A 21,707-nucleotide genomic window follows, 5' to 3' on the forward strand; every position below is an offset into this window, starting at 1 on the left:
TCCTCTTTAGCTCCACTTTCCACCCTTCTCTGGTCTGCTTTCATTCCCCATTTCATCAACCTTAAATCTAATCCATTGCGTTTGCTCATCAAACATCTGCCAAAGAATGCCAACAGTGAGTGGCATGTCCAATTTCACTCGGACCTTTGTCGGCAAGGTGATGTCTCTGCTTTTTAAGATGCTGTCTAGGTTTGTCATTGCTTTTCTCCCAAGAAGCAGGCGTCCTTTAATTTCGTGACTGCTGTCACCATCTGCAGTGATCAAGGAGCCCAGGAAAGTATAATCTCTCACTGCCTCCATTTCTTCCCCTTCTATTTGCCAGGAGGTGATGGGACCAGTGGCCATGATCTTGGTTTTTTTGATGTTGAGCTTCAGACCACATTTTGCACTCTCCTCTTTCACCCTCATTAAAAGGTTCTTTAATTCCTCCTCACTTTCTGCTATCAAGGTTGTGTCGTCTGCATATCTGACGACATGAATATTATAGAACACCCCTGTTGGTGAAACGGCTAATTTGACTGGACATGGGATTTATGTTATTGGTGGGGGTGCATATTAGAGGGACATCGGATCGGGAAGCCTGTAAACTGCAATTTCTTAACCAATAGGAAGTGGAGGAGGATCTGGACGGTCTTCGGTTATAAATTATCTGTGATGTGAACTAGAACCCCCTCTTTCCAGCATGAGCTGAGCTGGGGGGTCTTTGCCCGTGCAAAACTCTGTGGACAATTTCTTTCACGGAGACATTTGAATCCCTCTGGGAAAGATCCATTGGACAGGAAAGGATGGTGGAGAGAGGGGGGGCACCTGTTACTCAGTGGGGTGGCCCCTCCCTCTGGGACTCTTCCCAGTTCACCCAGTTCAAAGCAAGAGGGACATTGGCCATGCTTTCCCTGTGTTTCCTGCCAGAAAACCAGTTTACACTATAGTAGCTAGCAGCAGCTGCTGCAGAGAAACTCCAGGATGGGGAACATCCTTGAAAGCTCACTCTGGGATCCGAGAGAGAAAAGTTTGCAGACCTGCCACCCAGAGCCCTCCCCCTCCTCCTCCTTGCATTGCCTGATCCCCTTCTGGACAAGATCTTGGGGTCCTTAAAGCGGCAGAAATAAACAAATTAAGGTCTTATCTATATATATAATAACTCTTCATCAATGTACAAAGCATGGGCCACATGTGTGAAGCAGCACAGGGAAACAGCCCTGAAACCATTTTTCACTCCCAAACTGACAAAATGTTTCTTCCCAACAACACTATACTGGCCGCTATGGACGTGGAATCTCTGTACCATAGAATCATAGAATCATAGAGTTGGAAGAGACCACAAGGGCCATCCAGTCCAACACCCTGCCAAGCAGGAAACACCATCAAAGCATTCTTGACATATGGCTGTCAAGCCTCTGCTTAAAGACCTCCAAAGAAGGAGACTCCACCACACTCCTTGGCAGCAAATTCCACTGCCGAACAGCTCTTACTGTCAGGAAGTTCTTCCTAATGTTTAGGTGGAATCTTCTTTCTTGTAGTTTGAATCCATTGCTCAGTGTCTGCTTCTCTGGAGCAGCAGAAAACAACCTTTCTCCCTCCTCTATATGACATCCTTTTATATATTTGAACATGGCTATCATATCACCCCTTAACCTCCTCTTCTCCATACCCAGCTCCCTAAGCCGTTCCTCATAAGGCATCGTTTCCAGGCCTTCGACCATTTTGGTTGCCCTCTTCTGGACACGTTCCAGCTTGTCAGTATCCTTCTTGAACTGTGGTGCCCAGAACTGGACACAGTACTCCAGGTGAGGTCTGACCAGAGCAGAATACAGTGGTACTATTACTTCCCTTGATCTAGATGCTATACTCCTATTGATGCAGCCCAGAATTGCATTGGCTTTTTTAGCTGCTGCATCACACTGTTGACTCATGTCAAGTTTGTGGTCTACCAAGACTCCTAGATCCTTTTCACATGTACTGCTCTCAAGCCAGGTGTCTCCCATCCTGTATTTGTGCCTTTCATATTTTTTTTTGCCCAAGTGTAGTACTTTACATTTCTCCTTGTTAAAATTCATCTTGTTTGCTTTGGCCCAGTTGTCTAATCTGTTAAGGTCATTCTGAAGTGTGATCCTGTCCTCTGGGGTATTAGCCACCCCTCCCAATTTGGTGTCATCTGCAAACTTGCTCAGGATGCCCTCAAGCCCATCATCCAAGTCATTGATAAAGATGTTGAATAAGACTGGGCCCAAGACAGAACCCTGTGGCACCCCACTAGTCACTACTCTCCAGGATGAGGAGGAGCCATTGATGAGCATCCCACACAATGATGGTTTACAAGCCATAAGGAACACCTCCTTGCCCCCCCCCCCGACCGCTCTTTGCTTGGAGTCACTACAAAGCAGGAAGCGGAAACCTCATCTGTAGCATTGCAAATACTTAAGGAAAGCCCTGTTGCCATTGTGGGGGAGAGATGCCAAGGAGAAGCTGTGGGGCATTTTGATGGCATCAGCAAGCTTGGCAAGGGGAACTGACAACAATATCTGGAGGGTACCCGGGGGGGGGGTTGGCTCATTGTGGCAGAATCAGGGCAAAGAGGGATTCTTTAGTTGTGGTTCTGGCATTGCAGGGGGCTGGACTAGATGGCCCTTAGGGTTCCCTTCCAGTTGTGCCATTCTGTGTCCCCGAATCCCCTTCCCTTCTCACCTCACCGGGGGTCCGGCAGGTGCCTGTTTCTTGCAGGAAGGGGCGATCTCTTTCTTTATTGAAAGTGCTTCTGAGAATCTGGGGTTTTTTTTACCTGCGGGGCAGAAATAAACACAGTCTAAGCGGAAAACGAAGAAGAAAAATGAAATATTCAGGTTCAAACGAAGCAACATTAGCCACAGAAATCCAAATGACCAATGCCCACACCCAGGGCAAAGGGGGCACCTTCACTGGGCAACAACAGCAGCCATTGTTGTGGTGTGAGAGCCAGCACTGCAGGGAACCACAGAACGGGAGAGTCGAAAGGGACCCCCAGTGGTCATCTAGCCGAACCCCCTGCCATGCAGGAATCTCAGATGAAGCATTCCATGCAGGTGGCCATCCAACCTCTGCTTAAATACCTCCAATGAGGGTGTCCTTGGCCAAGTTATGCAAGCGGGCAGGAGCTCACCTAGTGGGGCAGGCTCGCTCCCAGTCCCAGGAAGGGGGGTGCCTCTTTCATGGCTAGGTTGAGGGGCTCAGAGGCCTCCCAGATTTTCATGCGGCCAGCGCCCCACTTCCTCCTCCTCCTCCTCCTCCTCTGCTGGGTGTCTGCTGGTGGTGGCAACAGGACTTCCCTGTCGGATGTGCTCTGCTGTTGCTCAATCTGCCACCCAAATCTCCAGCGCTGGAGGGAGAAGAGGCTGGCTGGATCCGGCCGTGTGTGGCTCTTGCGACTGCAGCTGGGCTTCCAGGGGGGGGGGGTCTTGTTCCTACTCCCTGAAGCCCACCAGAGAAACACACACACCCCCAGCAGCAAAGGATATGATCCTCCAGGGGCTGTTGCTGCTCCTGCTGCTTGTGGGTGGAGGTAAGTGAAAGGGCGAGGCAGCGGCAGGGCAGGGAAGAAGCTCGGGGGATGGACGGACGACAGAAGGTGAGCCCTCCTGGATCAGGCCCAAGTGGCCCATCTAGTCCAGCATCCTGTTCTCCCGGTGGCTGAAGGAAGCAGGATTAGAGCATGAGAGTGACTCTCCCATCCTGTGGCCCCCAGCAACTGGGGGTATCCTGCTTGACTATTGGGGACCCCTTCCAACTGGTTTTAGGGGCTCATACTTTCAAAGCTGGCTTCACGGAAGGGAGTCCCATCCTCCTCCTCCTCCCTGACCGTTGGCCATGCTGGCTCCTAGGAAAGCAGGGCGCTCCCCTAGACGTTTGAGTCTAGACCTTTGAGGTCCACCCAGTCCTCCTTCACACAGCACATAGTTAAACTGCGGAACTCCCTCCCACAGGAGACAGGGGTGGCCACCGGCTTGGGTGGCTTCAAAGGAGGACGAGACATATCCGTGGCTCTGGCCGGCCTCCATTTGTCACAGGCAGCGATGCTTCTGAATGCCAGTTGCTGGAAACCCCAGGAGGGGAGAGCGGCTCTTGTGTTCGAATCCTGCTTGCGGGTTTCCCATTGGGGCACCTGCTTGGCCCCTGTGAGAACAGGAGGGTGGACTAGGTGGGCCCTTGGTCTAAGCCTGCAGGGCTCTTGGTATATGTTCTTAAATGATAAATTAGTCCCCTGATTTGCCACCAAATGACACTTTCGGTTGTATCCCTCAGAGCAGCCCCCAGTGACACGAAGGGAAAGGCCTGTCCTTCCTCATGTGATGCCATTTCCTTCTCCCTGAAACCACCAAGAGCTTTTGCTACTTCCCTTTCAAAGCAGAAACCCACCAACTTCTGCCTTTGGGTCTGTTTAGCCTGGAGAAGAGGAGACTGAGAAGAGAGGGGATGGCCGTCTCCCCAATATCTCCCCATGGAAGAGGGAGCAGGCTTGTTTTCTCCTGCTGCTAGAGGGTAGGACTCGAACCCATGGCTTCACTTCTCTTGAATTATTATTATTTTCCCGCAACAGGGAGTGTGGACTCATCCAAAACGCCGAATGGGGCGGCAGCTGCCGAGAGTGATGGGGCATTTCAGAGATGCAAGAGATTGGTACCCGACACCTCGAAGTGGTTCGGAGGAATGCAAGGTTGGAAGGGGAGCACAGACAACCCCCAACACACTCTCACCCCCCCCCAGGGCACAGATATGGGCAGAGGGGGAACCAGCGCCTTCCTCCAAGGACCATAAGAGGGCTTGCTGGATCAGGCCAGAGGGGGCCCACCTGGCCCAGCATCCTCTTCCCACAGGGGCCAACCAGGGGCCCCAATACGGGGAGCCCCCCAAGCATGATCCAAGCACAAGAGCAGCTCTCCCCTCCTGCAGCTTCCAGCAATGAAAGGCACAAATACAGGATGGGAGACACCTGGCTTGAGAGCAGTACATGTGAAAAGGATCTAGGAGTCTTGGTAGACCACAAACTTGACATGAGTCAGCAGTGTGATGCAGCAGCTCAAAAAGCCAATGCAATTCTGGGCTGCATCAATAGGAGTATAGCATCTAGATCTAGGGAAGTAATAGTATCATTGTATTCTGCTCTGGTCAGACCTCACCTGGAGTCCTGTGTCCAGTTCTGGGCACCACAGTTCAAGAAGGATACTGACAAGCTGGAACGTGTCCAGAAGAGGGCAACCAAAATGGTCAAAGGCCTGGAAACGATGCCTTATGAGGAACGGCTTAGGGAGCTGGGTATGTTTAGCGTGGAGAAGAGAAGGTTAAGGGGTGATGTGATAGCCTTGTTCAAATATATAAAAGGATGTCATATAGAGGAGGGAGAAAGGTTGTTTTCTGCTGCTCCAGAGAAGCGGACACGGAGCAATGGATTCAAACTTCAAGAAAGAAGATTCCACCTAAACATTAGGAAGAACTTCCTGACAGTAAGAGCAGTGGAATTTGCTGCCAAGGAGTGTGGTGGAGTCTCCTTCTTTGGAGGTCTTTAAGCAGAGGCTTGACAGCCATCTGTCAAGAATGCTTTGATGGTGTTTCCTGCTTGGCAGGGGGTTGGACTGGATGGCCCTTGTGGTCCCTTCCAACTCTAGGATTCTATGATTCTAACCCGTATTCAGAGGCATTGCTGCCTTCAGCTGTGGAAGCAGAGCACAGCCCTTGTGTCTAGGATCCCTGGATAGCTCTCTCCCAAGGATTTGCAAAATCCTCTTCTAAAGCCACCCACTTCAGCCCACTGGGAACCCCCCTCCCATTTGAGTGGCAGAGGGCCAGATGAAATAATACTCAGCCTTTTCTTTGATTTCTTAAAATAAATTTAAAATAAAAACAGCCCAACTCACCATACATCCGGGTTTGAAAACCTGGACGTATGGCAGCCCTGTTTCTAGAGATGGGACAGGTGAGCCACGAATGTTGCAAGGTTCAAGTCAGATAAAAGGAAGCCCTTTCCTCACAGAGAACCTAGTTAGACTATGGAACATAGCTGCCAAGTTCTCCCTTTTTTAAAGGGAAATTCCCTTATGCTGAATAGGCTTCCTCGCGAGAAAAGGGAAAACTTGGCAGCTATGCTATGGAACTCCCTGCCACAAGAGGCAGGAATGGGCACCAGCTTGGATGGCTTTAAAAGAGGATTGGGTGAATTCCTGGGGGAGGCGAGAGCTCTACCGTCCTCTGTTGGAGGCATTGATGCGTCTGAATCCCAGGAGTGGAGAGTGTAGCTCAGGCATCCCCAAATTGCGGCCCTCCAGATGTTTTGGCCTACAACTCCCCATGATCCCTAGCTAACAGGACCAGTGGTCAGGGATGATGGGAATTGTAGTCCAAAACATCTGGAGGCCCGAAGTTTGGGGGTGCCTGGTGTAGCTCTTGTGCTCAGGTCCTGTTTCTCCTTGACAGCTGTGAGGGTGGAATGATGGACTAGATGGGCCCCTTTGTCTCTTCTTAGCTTCTTATGGTTCCTAAAGGGAGCCTCCATGGGCAGAGCTAGTCTATCTTAAAAAAACTGGAGAATAAGACTGGGAGAAGCTTTTGCTTTCCCATACTGCCTGGGGGGTTTCCTACGTTCTTATGCTCCTTCCCAAGGAGTTTTTTTGTGGGATAAATCCAGCCTTATATAACTAACCTGATTAAACTAATGCATGAAGAGGTTAAGATCATAGAGTAAGCTGTCCTGACAGGTTAGCTAGGTCACATGCTCTCAACTTGGGAGGAAGAGTTATCAAACTCTTTGTTCTTTCTTTCTCTTTTTTTCACCATGTGAACTTCCCAGTAAGGATGCCTGAGCTAGATGCTCTGGAGCTCAGACCCTGTGGAGTTAGCAAGCCATCTTTGTGTTTCTAGGGACGCGGGTGGCGCTGTGCTCTGAACCACAGAGCCTAGGGCTTCCCGATCAGAAGGTCGGTGGTTCGAATCCCCACGACGGGGTGAGCTCCCGTTGCTCTGTCTTAGCTCCTGCCAACCTAGCAGCTCGAAAGCATGTCAAAGCGCAAGTAGATAAATAGGTACCACTGTGGCAGGAAGGTAAACGGCGTTTCTGTGCGCTCTGGTTTCCATCACAGTGTTCCATTGAGCCAGAAGCAGTTTAGTCCTGCTGGCCACATGACCCAGAAAGCTGTCTGTGGACAAAAGCCGGCTCCCTTGGCCTCAAAGCGAGATGAGCACCACAACCCCATAGTTACCTTTGGCTGGACTTAACCATCCAGGGGTCCTTTACCTTTATCTTTTTTACCATTGTGTTTCTGTACAAATAATTACCCTTTTTGAAACTAAGTTGAACTGCCTGTGTTCCCTTGCTGCTGTATGGGAAAACACATGAAAATGACCTTTAAAGACTTTGTAAGTAAACCATTTTTTAACTTACCAAATCTGTGGTATCTTTTTATGCTAAGGGAGGTGGGGAAACTTTTGGAAGTGACTTAGACGGAGATATTTTAAAGGTAAAAGGTAAAACAGCCAATATTTGCCTGGTGCCTGTTTTGTGATATTAAATCTCTGCTGGGGCTCTCTCATTGAAAAGTACTTGCTCCCAAACTTTGATTAATGCTTCCAGAGAATTTTCATTTTATTTGTTAACTGCAATACTAAAATAAACAGTCTTTTCTCCTGTCTCCTGTTAGGAAGTTCTTCCTAATGTTTAGGTGGAATCTTCTTTCTTGTAGCAAAGGATTCAAACTACAAGAAAGAAGATTCCACCTCAACATTAGGAAGAACTTCCTGACAGTAAGAGCTGTTCGGCAGTGGAATTTGCTACCAAGGAGTGTGGTGGAGTCTCCTTCTTTGGAGGGCTTTAAGCAGAGGCTTGACAGGCATATGTCAAGAATGCTTTGATGGTGTTTCCTGCTTGGCAGGGGGTTGGACTGGATGGCCCTTGTGGTCTCTTGCAACTCTAGGATTCTATGATTCTATGAACTTCCTGACAGTAAGAGCTGTTCGGCAGTGGGATTTGCTGCCAAGGAGTGTGGTGGAGTCTCCTTCCTTGGAGGTCTTTAAGCCATATGTCAAGAATGCTTTGATGGTGTTTCCTGCTTGGCAGGGGGTTGGACTGGATGGCCCTTGTGGTCTCTTCCAACTCTATGATTCTCCTGTCTCTCGTTCTCTCTCTCTCTCTCTCTGTTCTGCTTCCTTCGCAGATTGTACCACTTGCTTCCGGGAATACCACATGTGGCAACCTTGCCACCTCACGGCCAGGCCAAAGGGATCCGTCACCCTGACCTGCACCTTCAACTACACCTGGGAGGTGAAAGAGACGGCCGAGGTGTATTGGCGCTTAGGGAACTTTCACGGAGAGTTCATCTTCAACCACACCCACGACCCCACCCAGAGGTTCACCCACCCGAACTACACAGGGCGGGTGTCTCTGGCCGGGGACGTGTCAAAGAGGCTTGATGCGTCAATCCAGATCGAGAATCTGCAGGAGTCGGACTCCAATCTATATTTCTGCCGCGTCTCTGTGCAGACGGTTCACAACGGTGAGCAGCACTGGCGAAACATCGAGGGGACAAACCTCACGGTCACAGGTGAGCTGGCTCAGCCTCTGTGCCTGTATCAGTCTTGGCCCTTTGCCCCACGCCAGTCTCTGCAGCGGCCCCCTTCTCCCCAGGGCTGGCCCTCCTTTTGGCTCAGTTCAAAGGAGTATTGGGGGCGGGGGAGTGGCAGTGGTGCCAGAGGCAGAGCAGAAGATGGGGCTCCACCCTCCCCGAATCAAGCGGCCACAGAGGACCCAAAGGTATTTCAGCACCTGAGGCAGGGAGTTCCACAAGTGCTGCTCCCCCCCCCCCCCAGGCAGCAGAAATAACATGAGAGGTTGATAGCATAACCGCCTTCAAACATCTGGAGGGTTGCCCTGTGGAAACACAGGGCCTGATCCAGGAGTAAACATGAGGAAGAACTTCCTGAGCGTAAGAGCAGCGTGACAGTGGGACAGAATCACTCATGAGGCCTCTCCTTCCTTGGGTCTTTGGCTGCAAGTCCTGCATTGCAGGAGGTTGGGCTGGATGACCCTTGGGGGTCCCCTCCAACCGTACGATTCTATGTTTCTGCAAGACGTTGCCTCTTCTCGGGGGTCTGCCTCTCTCGGCCTAATGCTGACACCCAACTCAGGGTGCAGGGAACTGCATCCACCTGGGGGGCTGCTATGTGTGTGCCCCCCTCCTCAGAAGAAACGCCCTTGCACCTGTGGGTGCTTGTGGGTGCCTCCTGCTTTTGCCTCAGCCGGGCCCTTGCTTTCTCTCCCCCCACAATCAGGTCCTCCGATGCCGGACCCCCCCAGCGTCAACCTCGTGGCTCTGGTGGCCGGGGCAGTCGTTGCAGCCGCTGTCGCTCTGGGCCTGCTGGCGTTCGTCGCCTGGAGAAAAGGTACAGGGGGGTGTTTGCAGGGGGCAGGGAGAGGGCGGTGGCTGTGCCAGGGGCCGGCTCTCCCTCCGACCTGGCCCTCCAGATGTGGCTCCCTCCCAGTGTGGCGATGGTTCCTGCATCTCACCAGCGGAGGCACCTGCCCCCCCCCCAGCCCTGCACTGCTCTCTCTGAAGGCCATTTTCTCCTCTCTGTTCCTCTCCAGGTTGCTGCCCAAAGTGCCCCAAAAGGAGGTGAGTCCCTCTCCTGCCTCCTGCTGGTCTCCTTCCTAACTGCGGGGGGGGGGGAAGGGGGGAGGACCGTGGCCCTAGATTGGCTCTGCCATGGCTGCCTGGTGACCAGTGGGCAGGACATCCGCCCAGCTCAGCTCACAGCGGAGAGGTTGGGTGGCCACCTGTCAGGGATGTTTTGGCCGAGATTCCTTTTCTAAAACTACATTTACAAAAAAACCACCTAAACATTCCAGTACATAATTGATGCTTCTTCTTTGGTTTGGTCAGCTTCCCATCCCATTTCCCATTGTGTTTTTTCTTGAAATTTCTCCCCCTTGCTGCACCCTGTCTTCCCTCTCTTACCGTATATCATAACAACAACGCAATAACCTCTCGTTCCATCTGTTGCTCACAGTTCGAATCCTGATCACGAATTCATCATTCTATAACATTGATTTAAATAGACCGGAAAAGGCTTCCATTCACCCCATTTGATTCTCTTATTTTAAGCTGTTAGTTTTCTGATTCAACGCAGCCCATCCCTTTACTGCTTATTCATTCTTCTTCAGTGGGAATTTCTTCATCTTTCCATTTCTGTGTATAAGGAATTCTAGCTGCTGTAGTTAACAGGCATAAACAACCGTTTTAAGCCTGGTGGTGAAAATCTGCCTTTTTTCTTTTACATCAGTTGTTGTTGTTTAGTCGTTTAGTCATGTGACCCCATGGACCATAGCACGCCAGGCACTCCTGTCTTGCACTGCCTCCCGCAGTTTGGTCAAACTCATGTTCGTAGCTTCGAGAACACTGTCCAACCATCTTGTCCTCTGTCGTCCCCTTCTCCTAGTGCCCTCAATCTTTCCCAGCATCAGGGTCTTTCCCAAGGATTCTTCTCTTCTCATGAGATGGCCAAAGTATTGGAGCCTCAGCTTCAGGATCTGTCCTTCCAGTGAGCACTCAGGGCTGATTTCCTTCAGAATGGAGAGGTTTGATCTTCTTGCAGTTTTTGTCCATGGAGTTTTCTTGGCAGGGATACTGGAGTGGCTTGCCGGTTCCTTCTCCAGGTGGATCACGTTTGGTCAAAACATAACTTCTCTAAGTTATTGAAGCCCCTTCGCCACAACAAGGCAGTGATACATGAAGGGGTATTTGGAATTCAATCCCCTACAGCCCCAGGGTGCTTTGAGGGGGGGGCACCCATGTGACCGCCTTGGATTTATCTTGCAGGAGAGCATCGCCCCAGAGCAAGGAGAAGCCAGAGGAGAGAGAATACGAGGAGTTTCCCATCGAAGGTGAGCCGTGGGTGAAAAAGGAGATAGGGGCATGATTTTCTCTCCCTCTCTCATAATGCTGTAACTCTGGGCATCCTGTGAAGCAGAAAATTCAGGGCAGATGAAAGGAATTTCCTTCTTCATGCAGCGCTTGGTTCAACTACGGAACTCCCTGCCGCAGGAGGGGAGGGTTGCTCTTGTAGTCAGGCCCCGCTTGCGGGGTTCCCTTTGGGGCACCTGGGTGAGAACAGGACGCTGGACTAGGTGGGCTGGTCTCTTGTGGCCTGAGGCAGGTAGCCTGGGCTCTTCTGCTGTTCTGGTGGAACCTCCATGGCCAGAGGCAGTCTACCTCGATTCCTAGGTTCTTAGGGGTATTTGGCCACTGTGAGGACAGGGTGCCGGGCTCTTCCTCTGAGCAGACTCCTCCTCTGCCCAGGGCCTATCTGAGCTGCTCTGCCGCTGAAGGGGGGAGAGGGAGAAGGAGGGGGGTGCTCTGTTCCTTTTTCTAACCTGCCTTGTCCCCCCTCCCTCCTCTTGTTCCAGGTCCAAAAGCCCCTCCTCTTGCCTCCCCCCAGCCTCCTGCTCGTGCGCCACCACCGCTTGCCCCCAAAGACTCTGGCGGCCTCCTGTATGCGGACTTGAACTTAGCCGCAGGCAGAGGGAAGAAGATGCCCTCGCCGGTGCCCGAGGGAGAGAGCACCTACGCCATACTCCGCCACTGAGAGGGGGCAATGGACGCCTGGGGGCGGTAGCATTTCCTTAGCTGCCTCCAGCCCCCTTCTACCCCTAGCCCCCTCTTCCGCTTGCTTCTCCCTCTCCCAGGTGGGAGCTAGCGACCTCCCTTGCAGGATCGGGGCCCTGAGCGGATGGCCTTCTGGCTGCAAAGGGAGCTTGTTGAAGCTGGCCTGCTCTGCAGGGATGTCGTGAGGAGCCCTGAGACAACCGGAGGGGTGGCTGTCCTGTAAACGCTCCCCCCCCTCTGCTGCTAGCCAACTGCCCCCGAATATTGCCCGAATTATGGGAGCAAATATGGAAGGTTATTGCAATATGGGATCACAGCCGCAAGAGATGCGCAGAGATGGTAAGAGAGCTCGGTCAGTAGAGCCTGAGACCCTTGAGCTCCAGGTGGTGGGCTCGAACCCCACATGGGGCGGAAGAATCCTGCACTGCAGGGGGCTGGATTAGATGACCCCTGTGGACTGTGGTCCCTTCCAACGCCGTGATTCAACGACCTATGACTTAACTCCTGTGGAAGAACAGTTGCTGAAATTTAGGGATTTGGCAGCGATGGCCAAGTTGACTTTCTCAATTAGAGGGAAAAACATGGTTGCATTTATTAATGATTGGAAACCCCTTACGGACTTCCTGTGCGAAAAAGGAAACCAAGCTTGCGGTTAATGGGTTTGAAGACTGAAAAGTTTGGTTTACGGAAAGTAGAAAAGTTGAACGTTATTATGGAATAAGAGTTCTGCAGTTTCTAAAGCTGGTAGTTAGAATCGGAAGTCTTTGCCTTTCCTTCTGTATTTTCTCTCTTTTGGTTGTTGTAAAAAAAAAAGTGCTTGCTATTAGATGTTGATTTCTGTATGTTGTTTTTCCTTCCGTTTTTCAAGCTTTAATAATACAGTAATAATAACAACAACAACAACAACAACAACAACAACAACAACAACAGCTTTGGAAATAATAATAAATAATGCCAGTTGTGGAAATCAGCAGTGAGGAGAGAGAAAGATGCTGCTGCTGCTCTCAGATCCCCCTTCTGTGAGAGCAGGATGAAGCCCTGGGGCTTTTCTGATGTTCTTGAGGCCAAAAGAGAGCAGGGCCCCCACCCTCTCCAGGGAAAGGGGCGATTGTTGGGGCTAAAACACCAGCCCTGTGCTCCTTCCTACTTGCATAATAATAAAGTACCAACAGTTCATGTGTCTCCATTCCAAATATTTGCAGAGGTGAGGACTGATCCAATAGGGTGGCATTATGGGATGGACCGATGGAGCAGGGGAGTCCTGCGTGCTGGGGCACATGCTTGGCCACTGGGAGAGAGGCAGGGGGCATCTTGGGCCTCATCCTGCTGCTGCTGCTGATCTCTTCCTACATTCAAGACATCATACCTCCCTCTGAGAGCAGAGCCGGCTTCCCTGGCGCGCGGGGGGGGGGGACACAGGTTGGGTGGTAGGGGGTGCCATGTGAAATCATGGCAAAGGAGTGCCCCTGAGCATGTGCAGAGTGATTCCCTCGAGGCTGTGTCTGGGGTGAAGAGCGGGGCTCCCTTTTTCTGTCTCAGTCCCCTTTAACTTGTTGGGAAGGTGGCGGAGGTTTCTAAAAGAGAGGCAGGATGGCCAGGCCACCTGCGAGGGATTCCTCAGCTGCATTGTGGTGGGGTTGGACTAGATGGCCCTTTGGGTTCCCTTCCAACTCCACAATTCTAGGGTTTGTTAGGCACCTGAATAAAAGCTCTCACCCTTCCTTGCCACAGCCCATCCCCAAACAGCCTGTCCAGAAGGACTTGCCGCCTCGTCCCTGCGTTTTTACACCAGTGCCTGCTGAGCAGGCACAAATCCAACCGGCGCAGCTTTTGGCCGGTGGGATTACGGCCTGCCAGGTGAAGCCTGCCTATTTGGGAGGCGGGCGGGGCGGCTGCCCGTCCAATCAGAGCCTGGGGGCGAGGCGGAGGGCGGGGCTTTGCACCTGATAAGCCTCGTCTCCGGCGCGGGCGGGGCTTTCTGCCTCCGGTCTCTGCCCCGCTGCGCTCGTGATGTTGGTCCAGTTCGCTCCGCTGCGGCTGCCGCTGCGGCGCCGCCTCCAAACCGCCGCGGTTCTGCAGTGGGTCTTTTCCTTCCTGGCGCTGGGTGAGGTCTTTGGAGGGGGTCCTTTGCGGGAGGGGTGGGGTGGGGGGCTCCTCCTATGGGGCAATAATCGAGGGAAGGGGCTGGTTTCGTGGCGCTGCCAGCATGGGGCAAAGAGGCAGGCACCCATTTCGGGGCGGGGGGAGAAGAGACTTTCCTGTGCCTATTTCAGGGGAAAGGGATCCGAGGGGGGGGGGCTGCAGGGTTTTTTGCTATTGTGTGGGGGCTGTACAATTCTGTCTGAAAACTCCCGGGGTTTGTTTAACAACAACAAAAAGTTGAGGCGGGGAAAGTTTGGTGCCTTTCAAGGAGCCGCCCCCCCCCCGCTTGTGGGGCTGCCTTGCTTGGCTGTACGCCTGGGGGGCTCCCTCCTCCTAGGTCCCCACTAGGAAAGGGGGCGACTCTGCCAGCTTGGCTGAAAGCAGGGTGCCGAATCTGCCCTGCTAAGAGTGTGTCGATTTGGAGGAAGCAGGTAATGGCTGCACAGGTGGGCGGGAGGCTGGGAAAGGGCGGGGGGGGGGGCTTGGAGAGGGGTCCCTTCTGCAGCATCCCAACACAGCTTCTGTCCCAGAGCCAGTTTTCTGGGGTCAAGGCCTCAGCGGAGTGCCTCTGAGCATGTGCAGAGAGAGGTCCCTTTTGCTGGCTGCTGAGCAGCCATTCATTGCCACTTTCCTGCCTTGTATAGTTTGTTTAACTTTGCGTACCAACCTTCATCTCAGGGCGGTTCACAGCTTAAAAATCCAATATAAAAAACACAAAATAATCAAGCAAGAGGAAAGGCAAAGAAAGACCCCCCTCCCCCCCCACATACCATATTTCAAAAGGTATTGGATGTTAACCAGCCAGAGGCAGAGGCTGCAATGGCGAGGCTGAGCTGAGACATGGAGCATGCACAGAATGCCTTTCCTTTCACAGCGCGGGGTGGGGGTATAAATAATAATTTTATTATTATTATTATCATCATGTTCCAGAGAAACATTATGTATCGTGAAGGAGCAAGCTGAACCTCCCTTGAACCAGAGAATGGCTTTGAGCCGCAGAATTGTAGGGTTGCGCGTGGGACCCCCAAGGGTCATCCAGCCCAACCTCCTGCAAGGCAGGAATTGGATGGGGTAGAGCAGGGGCTGGTCCCTTTCCCAGCAGCCAACCTCTTGGAGGGGCCTGTGATGTGGGATCTGCAGGCATTGTTATATTTGTTGGTTTTCCTGCATGGGGCGAACACTGAGGACTAGCCTCCTGAGGGCACCTAACGTAACCCAGGCCTGCCTCTGCCTCTCTCCCCAGCGCAATGCTGCCTGGTCTTGTTCCTCCTCCTGCTCCTGGGAGACGGCTGGGTGCTGGCTGTCCTCTACGCCGCCTGGCTGTACCTGGACTGGGACACCCCCGCCAGAGGGGGCCGCCGCTCCAACTGGGTGCGCAACTGGTCCGTGTGGTGCTACTTCCGAGACTACTTCCCCATGACGGTGAGCAGGGCGTGGGGTGTGTGTGTGTGTGTGTGTGTCTTGGGTCCTGTGTGTGGCCTGTGCCCTCCTTGGCAGAGTGGCGAGCAGAGAATTGCAGCGTTGCAGCCAGGCTGGTGCCAGACGTCTTGTTGTGCTTTCCTTTGGAGGTCAAGAGGGGGGGGTCTTGGCATCTGGGCAGCCCAGGGCTTCCAGACACACTGCCCAGGCTTGCGCCCCAGGGAGGGCACTTCGATGTTGCACTTCAGCCCAGAAGAGACAGAGATGCCAAAGGCAAGAGTTGGAAGGGGGGATCCCCAGGGGACATCTAGCCCAACCCGCTTGCATTGCAGGAATTGCAGCTAACCAATCCCTGATTCAGATGGCCGGCCAACCTCTGTTAAAAACCCTCCGAGGAAGGGGAGCCCATCGCCCTCTGAGGGAGTCCGTACCACTGCCGGACCGCCTCTTGCAGACAGAAAGTTGTTCTATGTAAAGTCAAATAAGAGAAATGTATAACAAATGGAGAATTAATTGGTTAAAGTTATGAAAATCTAATGGTAATATGCAGAGGGATATAATCTCTATATCCTTCCAGCTTCTGCACAGCCTCCTTTGGCCGAGGTCCACCCCACTGCCTGCCTCCCCAAGCCCTTACCGGACTTCCTTCTCTTGCCCCACTTGACCTGAGCGCAAACTCCACCTCCACATCTGTTTGAACAGCAGGAGCAAACATTCAGGAAAAGCCACATTCCTTCTGTATAGAGGACTTCCCTGGAGCCCTTCGCAGGCCCACAAAAGCTCTGCAGCCCTGTGGGAGGGGGGTCAGTGTCTGCCCCATATTGGAAGGGTGTGTGGGAGCCTGGTGGAGGCTGCAAGGGCAAGGGTGAGCTGAGACGTGGAGCATGCGCAGAGTGCCTTTCCTTCCACAGTGTGGAGGTGGCACTGCTGCAGGTGCCTCCTAATACCCTCTTTGCATTTGTAAGAAAACTCTGGAACTCCCTGCCTATTGATATTAGCCAGGTGCCTTTGCAGGACTCTCTGCTGAGAACATTTTCTGCTTCGACAGACCTTCAGGATAGCTCAGATACTTAGACCATGGTGCTGATCATGCCAAGGTTGCAGGTTCGATCCCTGTATGGCATAGCTGCCTATTCCTGCATTGCAGGGGGTTGGACTAGATGATCCTCGGGGTCCCTTCCAACTCTGTGATTCTAAGGCCTGACCAGATCTTTAGAAAGCCAATGTCTTAATCTGTTTTTATTGGCTTTATTCTTTGATTGTTCTGAAGAGTTGCTTTTACCAATAGATGTATTGACCGACTCTCTCCACCAATTGCTCTCAGGTGTTATTTTTTTGGTGTGCAAAAAATAAAACTCCACGGGGTGCTGCAGGTTTCCATCAGGGGTCAAAAGTGGGGCTCCCCAATGCAGCTGGCCCTGGGAACCAGAGAATGGCTTTGAGCCGCAGAATTGTAGGGTTGCGCGTGGGACCCCCAAGGGTCATCCAGCCCAGCCCTCTGCAGTGCAGGAGCCCAGTGACAACATTTGGGGGAAGCACCATCATTGCGGGGGTCACCAAATAGCCCTCTCCCCCTACCACCTTTGTGTGCCTTCCCCTGCCCGAGAAGCCAGGGGGGGGTCAGGAATCTCCCCTTCCTGCCTTCATCCCCCCTTGTGCCGCCTGCCCCCCATGCTTCCGGCTGCTTCCTCACCCTGCGCCCCTCTTTCTCCCCACGGCAGCTGGTGAAGACGGTGGAGCTGGACCCCTCCCGCAACTACCTCTTTGGCTTCCACCCCCACGGAGTGCTGGTGGCTGGCGCCTTCGGGAACTTTTGCACAGAGGGCACCGGCTTCTCGGCCCTCTTCCCAGGACTCACCCCACACCTGCTGATGCTGCCCTTCTGGTTCAAGGTGCCCTTCTTCCGAGACTACATCATGAGCGGCGGTGAGAGGCTTGGGAGACCCAGGCAGGGGGCTGTTGGGCTTGGGTGGGTGTGGGGCAAGAGGAACCCCCACATGTCATTATATGAATCGAGTACATACGGTTCTGGTCGCCTCGCTTTGAAAAGGATATCGAAGAGTTGGGAGAAGTTCAGAAGGAGATGATGGAGTGACCCCCCCTCCCCATGAGGAAAGGGGGGGCTTTTAAGTTTAAAGGCAAGCAAGAGGCTATGAAATCATGTGTGGCATGGAGAAGGTGGATATAATAATATTATTGTTGTTGTTGTTTAGTCGTTTAGTCGTGTCCGACTCTTCGTGACCCCATGGACCAGAGCACGCCAGGCACTCCTGTCTTCCACTGCCTCCCGCAGTTTGGTCAAACTCATGTTCGTAGCTTCGAGAACACTGTCCAACCATCTCGTCCTCTGTTGTCCCCTTCTCCTAGTGCCCTCAATCTTTCCCAACATCAGGGTCTTTTCCAGGGAGTCTTCTCTTCTCATGAGGTGGCCAAAGTCTTGGAGCCTCAGCTTCAGGATCTGTCCTTCCAGTGAGCACTCAGGGCTGATTTCCTTCAGAATGGAGAGGTTTGATCTTCTTGCAGTCCATGGGACTCTCAAGAGTCTCCTCCAGCACCATAATTCAAAAGCATCAATTCTTCGGCGATCAGCCTTCTTTATGGTCCAGCTCTCATAAACCATAGCTTTAACTATACGGACCTTTGTAGGCAAGGTGATGATGTAAAAAGCAGAGACAATATTATTATTACTATAATTTATAGGCCACCCGTCCAACTGGGTTGCCCCACCCACTCTGTGGGGGCTTAACAGCAAATGAAAACATCGTGGAGGAAAGTTGTTCTTCCTTTCTCAAAGCACCGGGACTTGGGGAAGCTGAACGTTTGAAGGGTCGGGGCACAGAAAGGAAAGTCCTTCTCGCAGCACAAACTGTGGAACTCCCTGCCACAGGAAACGGGGATGGCTGCCAAGTTGGTTGTCTTTAGAATCGCAGAATTGTAGAGTTGGAAGGGAGCTCTCTCTCTCTTTCCCTTCCCGCAGGGCTGGTTTCCTCAGACAAGAGCAGCGCTGCCTACCTCCTTGGCCACGAAGGCGGGGGCCAGGTGGCCGTGATCGCTGTTGGGGGGCCTCCCGAGTCGCTTGACGCCCGACCCGGGGCTCTGACCCTCCAGCTTCTCCACCGTAAGGGCTTCATCAAGATGGCCTTGCAGCATGGGTGAGTTTGCGGGTGCAGGGGGGGGCAATGCAGTGGGTGGGAGGGGGTCCTGCCCTGGCCCATGAGGGTCCCAATCCCTGGGCGGGAGAGGCGGGGCCGCAGGAGGAACAGACTTCGGTTTGCAGGTCTGTCCCCTCTGTTGTTGCTCCTCGTGACTTGTCCGTAGCAAAATCCAGCCTTTCCCTTGCCCTGATCAAGCCGGGCAATTTTTAAATATAATTTTATTAAGACTTTTCAACATACAATTAAAAAAAAAGGAAACAAAACAAGATATCGGAAAGAGAAAAGCAAGAAGAAAGAGAGAGAGAAAATAACAGGAGGGAGGGAGGGAGAAGTAAAAGTGACTTCCAATTATCCATCCATCAGTTATTTCTGCAAAATTCCTCTTAATAATCTGACGTTCAATCCCAAGCAATGCCCAGATATTCTTCCCTCTGCTAGCTGACACTTCCCCATTTTAAATCCAGGCATCACAGGTTCATTCCTTTTCCTTCCCATCCAAAAGTCAATAATAATAATAATAATAATAATAATAATAATAATAATAAGTCAGCCTTCATCTTCCTCCAGTCCAACCTCACAACTTCACCGCCGGTTTAAAAACAAATATTCAGTCCTTCTTTATTCCTCACGAGTTTCTTTTGCTGTGTTTATAGAATAAGACAGTGCTTAGGGGGTACTCTCATTTTTTTGACTCAGGAAAATCACCATTTTATAGTTAAAATCGGGAAAAATAAATACAGTAAATGAACAAAAAAATACAAAGATTCACAAAATGTTTCGGGGTATGTGCCCCCCAGCACCCCCCCCCAGAAAAAAAGCACTGGAATAAGACCCATAGCCATAACGGAGCAATGGATTCAAACTTCAAGAAAGAAGATTCCACCTAAACATTAGGAAGAACTTCCTGACAGTAAGAGCTGTTCGGCAGTGGAATTTGCTGCCAAGGAGTGTGGTGGAGTCTCCTTCTTTGGAGGTCTTTAAGCAGAGGCTTGACAGCCATCTGTCAAGAATGCTTTGATGGTGTTTCCTGCTTGGCAGGGGGTTGGACTGGATGGCCCTGGTGGTCTCTTCCAACTCTATGATTCTAACTGATTACGAATTATACTAGTGGGGCTCTTTTTATGGAACCTCCTGTTCCAGGAGCTGTCTATCTAGATTCCTAGATTTCTTAGGGGTATTTGGTCACAGTGGACACAGCCTTCTGGACTGGGTGCCCCCCCCCCGGCCTGATCCAGCGGGGTCCTTAAAGTGCAGCCTGCCGGCCAGGAAGGAAACAATGCCCCCCACCCTGCGCCCCATTGCTCATTCTCTCTCTCTGCGCCCCCCATTTCTCCTTCCCTTCCAGAGCTGCCCTGGTCCCAGTCTTCTCCTTCGGGGAGAATGAGCTCTTCAACCAAGTCTCCAACCCCCAGGGCTCCTTCATCCGGGCAATGCAGGAACGGCTCCAGAAGGCCATGGGGCTGGCACTGCCCCTCTTCCACGCCCGGGGGGTCTTCCAGTACAACTTTGGGCTCCTGCCGTTCCGGAGGCCCATCTACACCGTCGGTGGGTAGGGCACGGGGCCAGTGGGGGGGCCTCCAGGATGGAATGGGGTGGGGTCTCCCAGGTGGGCTTGACCTGTGGCTGTCTGTTTGCCAGCTGACAATCGGCCTGCCTGAGATTCTTTGGCCGCCATCTCTGCATTGCAGGGGGTTGGGCTAGATGGCCCCTCGGGGTCCCACCCAACCCGCATACAGTTCTTTGCTTCTGCGACCTCGGAAGGTGGCGGGCTCTCCTTCATGGGAGCCTTTTAATCTGAGGCTAATCGGGAGCGCTGCATTTCGGAGGGTTGGGTTGGATGACCCCTGGGGAGCCCTTCCGACTCTACCATTCTATGCAAAGCCATCTCTGGACGAGGCCAGTGGGGCCCCCCCTCCTACCCACCCAAAGGTTCCCGTTTTGGCCACTTCCTCCTGGGCCTCTCGTCTCTGCCCCACTTTGCTCCTGGGCTGATGCAAGAACCCCCCACCCCGGCCAACTCTGGCCTTCTGCACCATCTCTGCCTTTTGCAACGTGCCCCCCCCCCTGGGCCCTCCTGGCGGCAGAGCTCTCGCATTGGACTTTGGCCTGGGCGGAAATTTCAGGCTGACTCAGCTTGCTGCAACTCCCAAGGGGGTGGGGTCTCACTTTGCAGAAGCCAATAACCAGACCCTTTGACACTTGTGCGCATTATTTTTCGGAGGGGAAAGGCTAACCCTCCCTCTGCCGCCTTCCTTTCCCAATCCCCCCCCTCTCCCGCCCAGCCTTTTTGCTGCAAACTTCCACATTTGCGACCCAAATGCTGGGTCAGGGGAGAGCTGGGTGGTGCGTTTGCCTTGGAACCATAGAACTGTGGTGTTGGGAGGGGCCCCTAAAGGTCCTCTAGTCCAGCCCCCTTCCACAATGCTGGAATCATAGCGAAGGAATCCCTTGCCGCAGCAGCCCCCTAAGCCTGCAGTGGGTGGGTGGGTGGGTGGATTTTGAGAGGGGGCAGTCAAGCACTTGGCTGTGCAACTAGCATCCTTCAGGGCCGAATCCTGGGGGACAGAGTAATAGAATTGAGTTGCAAGGGCCACCCAGGGGTCATCCAGCCCAACCCCCTGCAATTTGGGGCTTGTCAAGCAGCTGGAATACTTCTTTGTGCTAGGTTCTAACTCTCTCTGTCTCCCACCCACCCACAGTGGGGGCCCCGATCCTCGTGCCCAAGACCCCTCACCCGTCCCCAGAGGCCATCGACGAGCTGCACAAAACGTACCTGGAGAAGCTCAATCTGCTCTTTGAGGAGCACAAGGCCGGGTACGGCCTCCCCGAAGACAAGCACCTCAATATCGTCTAAGGGGGGGCAAACTCATGGACACCCCCCCGAAAGAAATCCCCTGTGGGGAGAGGAGGGGCACCTATTTCTGGACTGTGTGAAGGGGCTTCTGGCAAAGGAGACGAGGAACGATTCCATATTGAGGGGGGGGATGTGTGTCCCCCAGTCGGAGGAAGTGGGGGCACCCTGATTTTCGACCTGCGAAGGATTCCAGGGAAGGAGGTGGAGGGGGGTGGGGGGTGTGCACTCAAATGAGGGCAGGGGGGGGGACAGCTGGCACATAGGCTCCTTGCATGGATAATGGCTGCTTTTATGAAAGCTGTATACTTGCCTCTTGGGGGGGTTATTCCCTGTTCTGTGCCTGCCTGAACCAAGGGGGATGTGGGTTGGCCCCTCCATGTATGAAATGCTCCTTCAGCATCTAAGCAGTTGACACCCCCCCCCCCCCCGTTCTCCTTCTGCAGAAGTAATAAAGGTCAGAATTGTCTTTTCAAAATGTTGTGCGGCGCAGGGTTTGTGCAAAAGGCAAAAAGTTGCCCA

General features: G+C 52.7%; 2 protein-coding genes across 2 annotated transcripts; both read left to right on the forward strand.

The window, feature by feature from the left end:
- The first annotated feature begins 3,314 nt into the window (after positions 1–3,314).
- LOC118095144 (paired immunoglobulin-like type 2 receptor alpha) lies at positions 3,315–12,460 on the forward strand. Its single transcript, XM_088656027.1, has 7 exons — positions 3,315–3,535; positions 4,571–4,687; positions 8,175–8,561; positions 9,289–9,399; positions 9,602–9,629; positions 10,833–10,897; positions 11,420–12,460. Exons 1-7 carry the CDS (start codon positions 3,490–3,492, stop codon positions 11,596–11,598), a joined length of 933 nt encoding a protein of 310 aa, XP_088512153.1. The 5' UTR covers positions 3,315–3,489; the 3' UTR covers positions 11,599–12,460.
- Positions 12,461–13,354: 894 nt separating this feature from the next.
- LOC118095143 (2-acylglycerol O-acyltransferase 2) lies at positions 13,355–21,663 on the forward strand. The gene is made up of 6 exons (XM_035136163.3): positions 13,355–13,722; positions 15,004–15,182; positions 16,901–17,105; positions 18,157–18,331; positions 19,680–19,879; positions 21,034–21,663. Exons 1-6 carry the CDS (start codon positions 13,629–13,631, stop codon positions 21,186–21,188), a joined length of 1,008 nt encoding a protein of 335 aa, XP_034992054.1. The 5' UTR covers positions 13,355–13,628; the 3' UTR covers positions 21,189–21,663.
- Positions 21,664–21,707: the final 44 nt, after the last annotated feature.

Source organism: Zootoca vivipara, chromosome 12, assembly GCF_965207765.1.
Source record: "Zootoca vivipara chromosome 12, rZooViv2.hap1.1, whole genome shotgun sequence".
NCBI classification, from domain to species: domain Eukaryota; kingdom Metazoa; phylum Chordata; class Lepidosauria; order Squamata; family Lacertidae; genus Zootoca; species Zootoca vivipara.

Excerpts from the sequence above, each read along its gene's own strand:
- LOC118095144 (XM_088656027.1), top strand. The coding sequence starts at position 3,490 with ATGATCCTCCAGGGGCTGTTGCTGCTCCTGCTGCTTGTGGGTGGAG. Across the intron at positions 3,536-4,570 it reads CCTGCTGCTTGTGGGTGGAG|GGAGTGTGGACTCATCCAAA; the intron begins GTAAGTGAAAGG and ends TTCCCGCAACAG. Across the intron at positions 9,400-9,601 it reads GTTCGTCGCCTGGAGAAAAG|GTTGCTGCCCAAAGTGCCCC; the intron begins GTACAGGGGGGT and ends GTTCCTCTCCAG.
- LOC118095143 (XM_035136163.3), top strand. The coding sequence starts at position 13,629 with ATGTTGGTCCAGTTCGCTCCGCTGCGGCTGCCGCTGCGGCGCCGCCTC. Across the intron at positions 18,332-19,679 it reads AAGATGGCCTTGCAGCATGG|AGCTGCCCTGGTCCCAGTCT; the intron begins GTGAGTTTGCGG and ends CTTCCCTTCCAG. Across the intron at positions 19,880-21,033 it reads GAGGCCCATCTACACCGTCG|TGGGGGCCCCGATCCTCGTG; the intron begins GTGGGTAGGGCA and ends ACCCACCCACAG.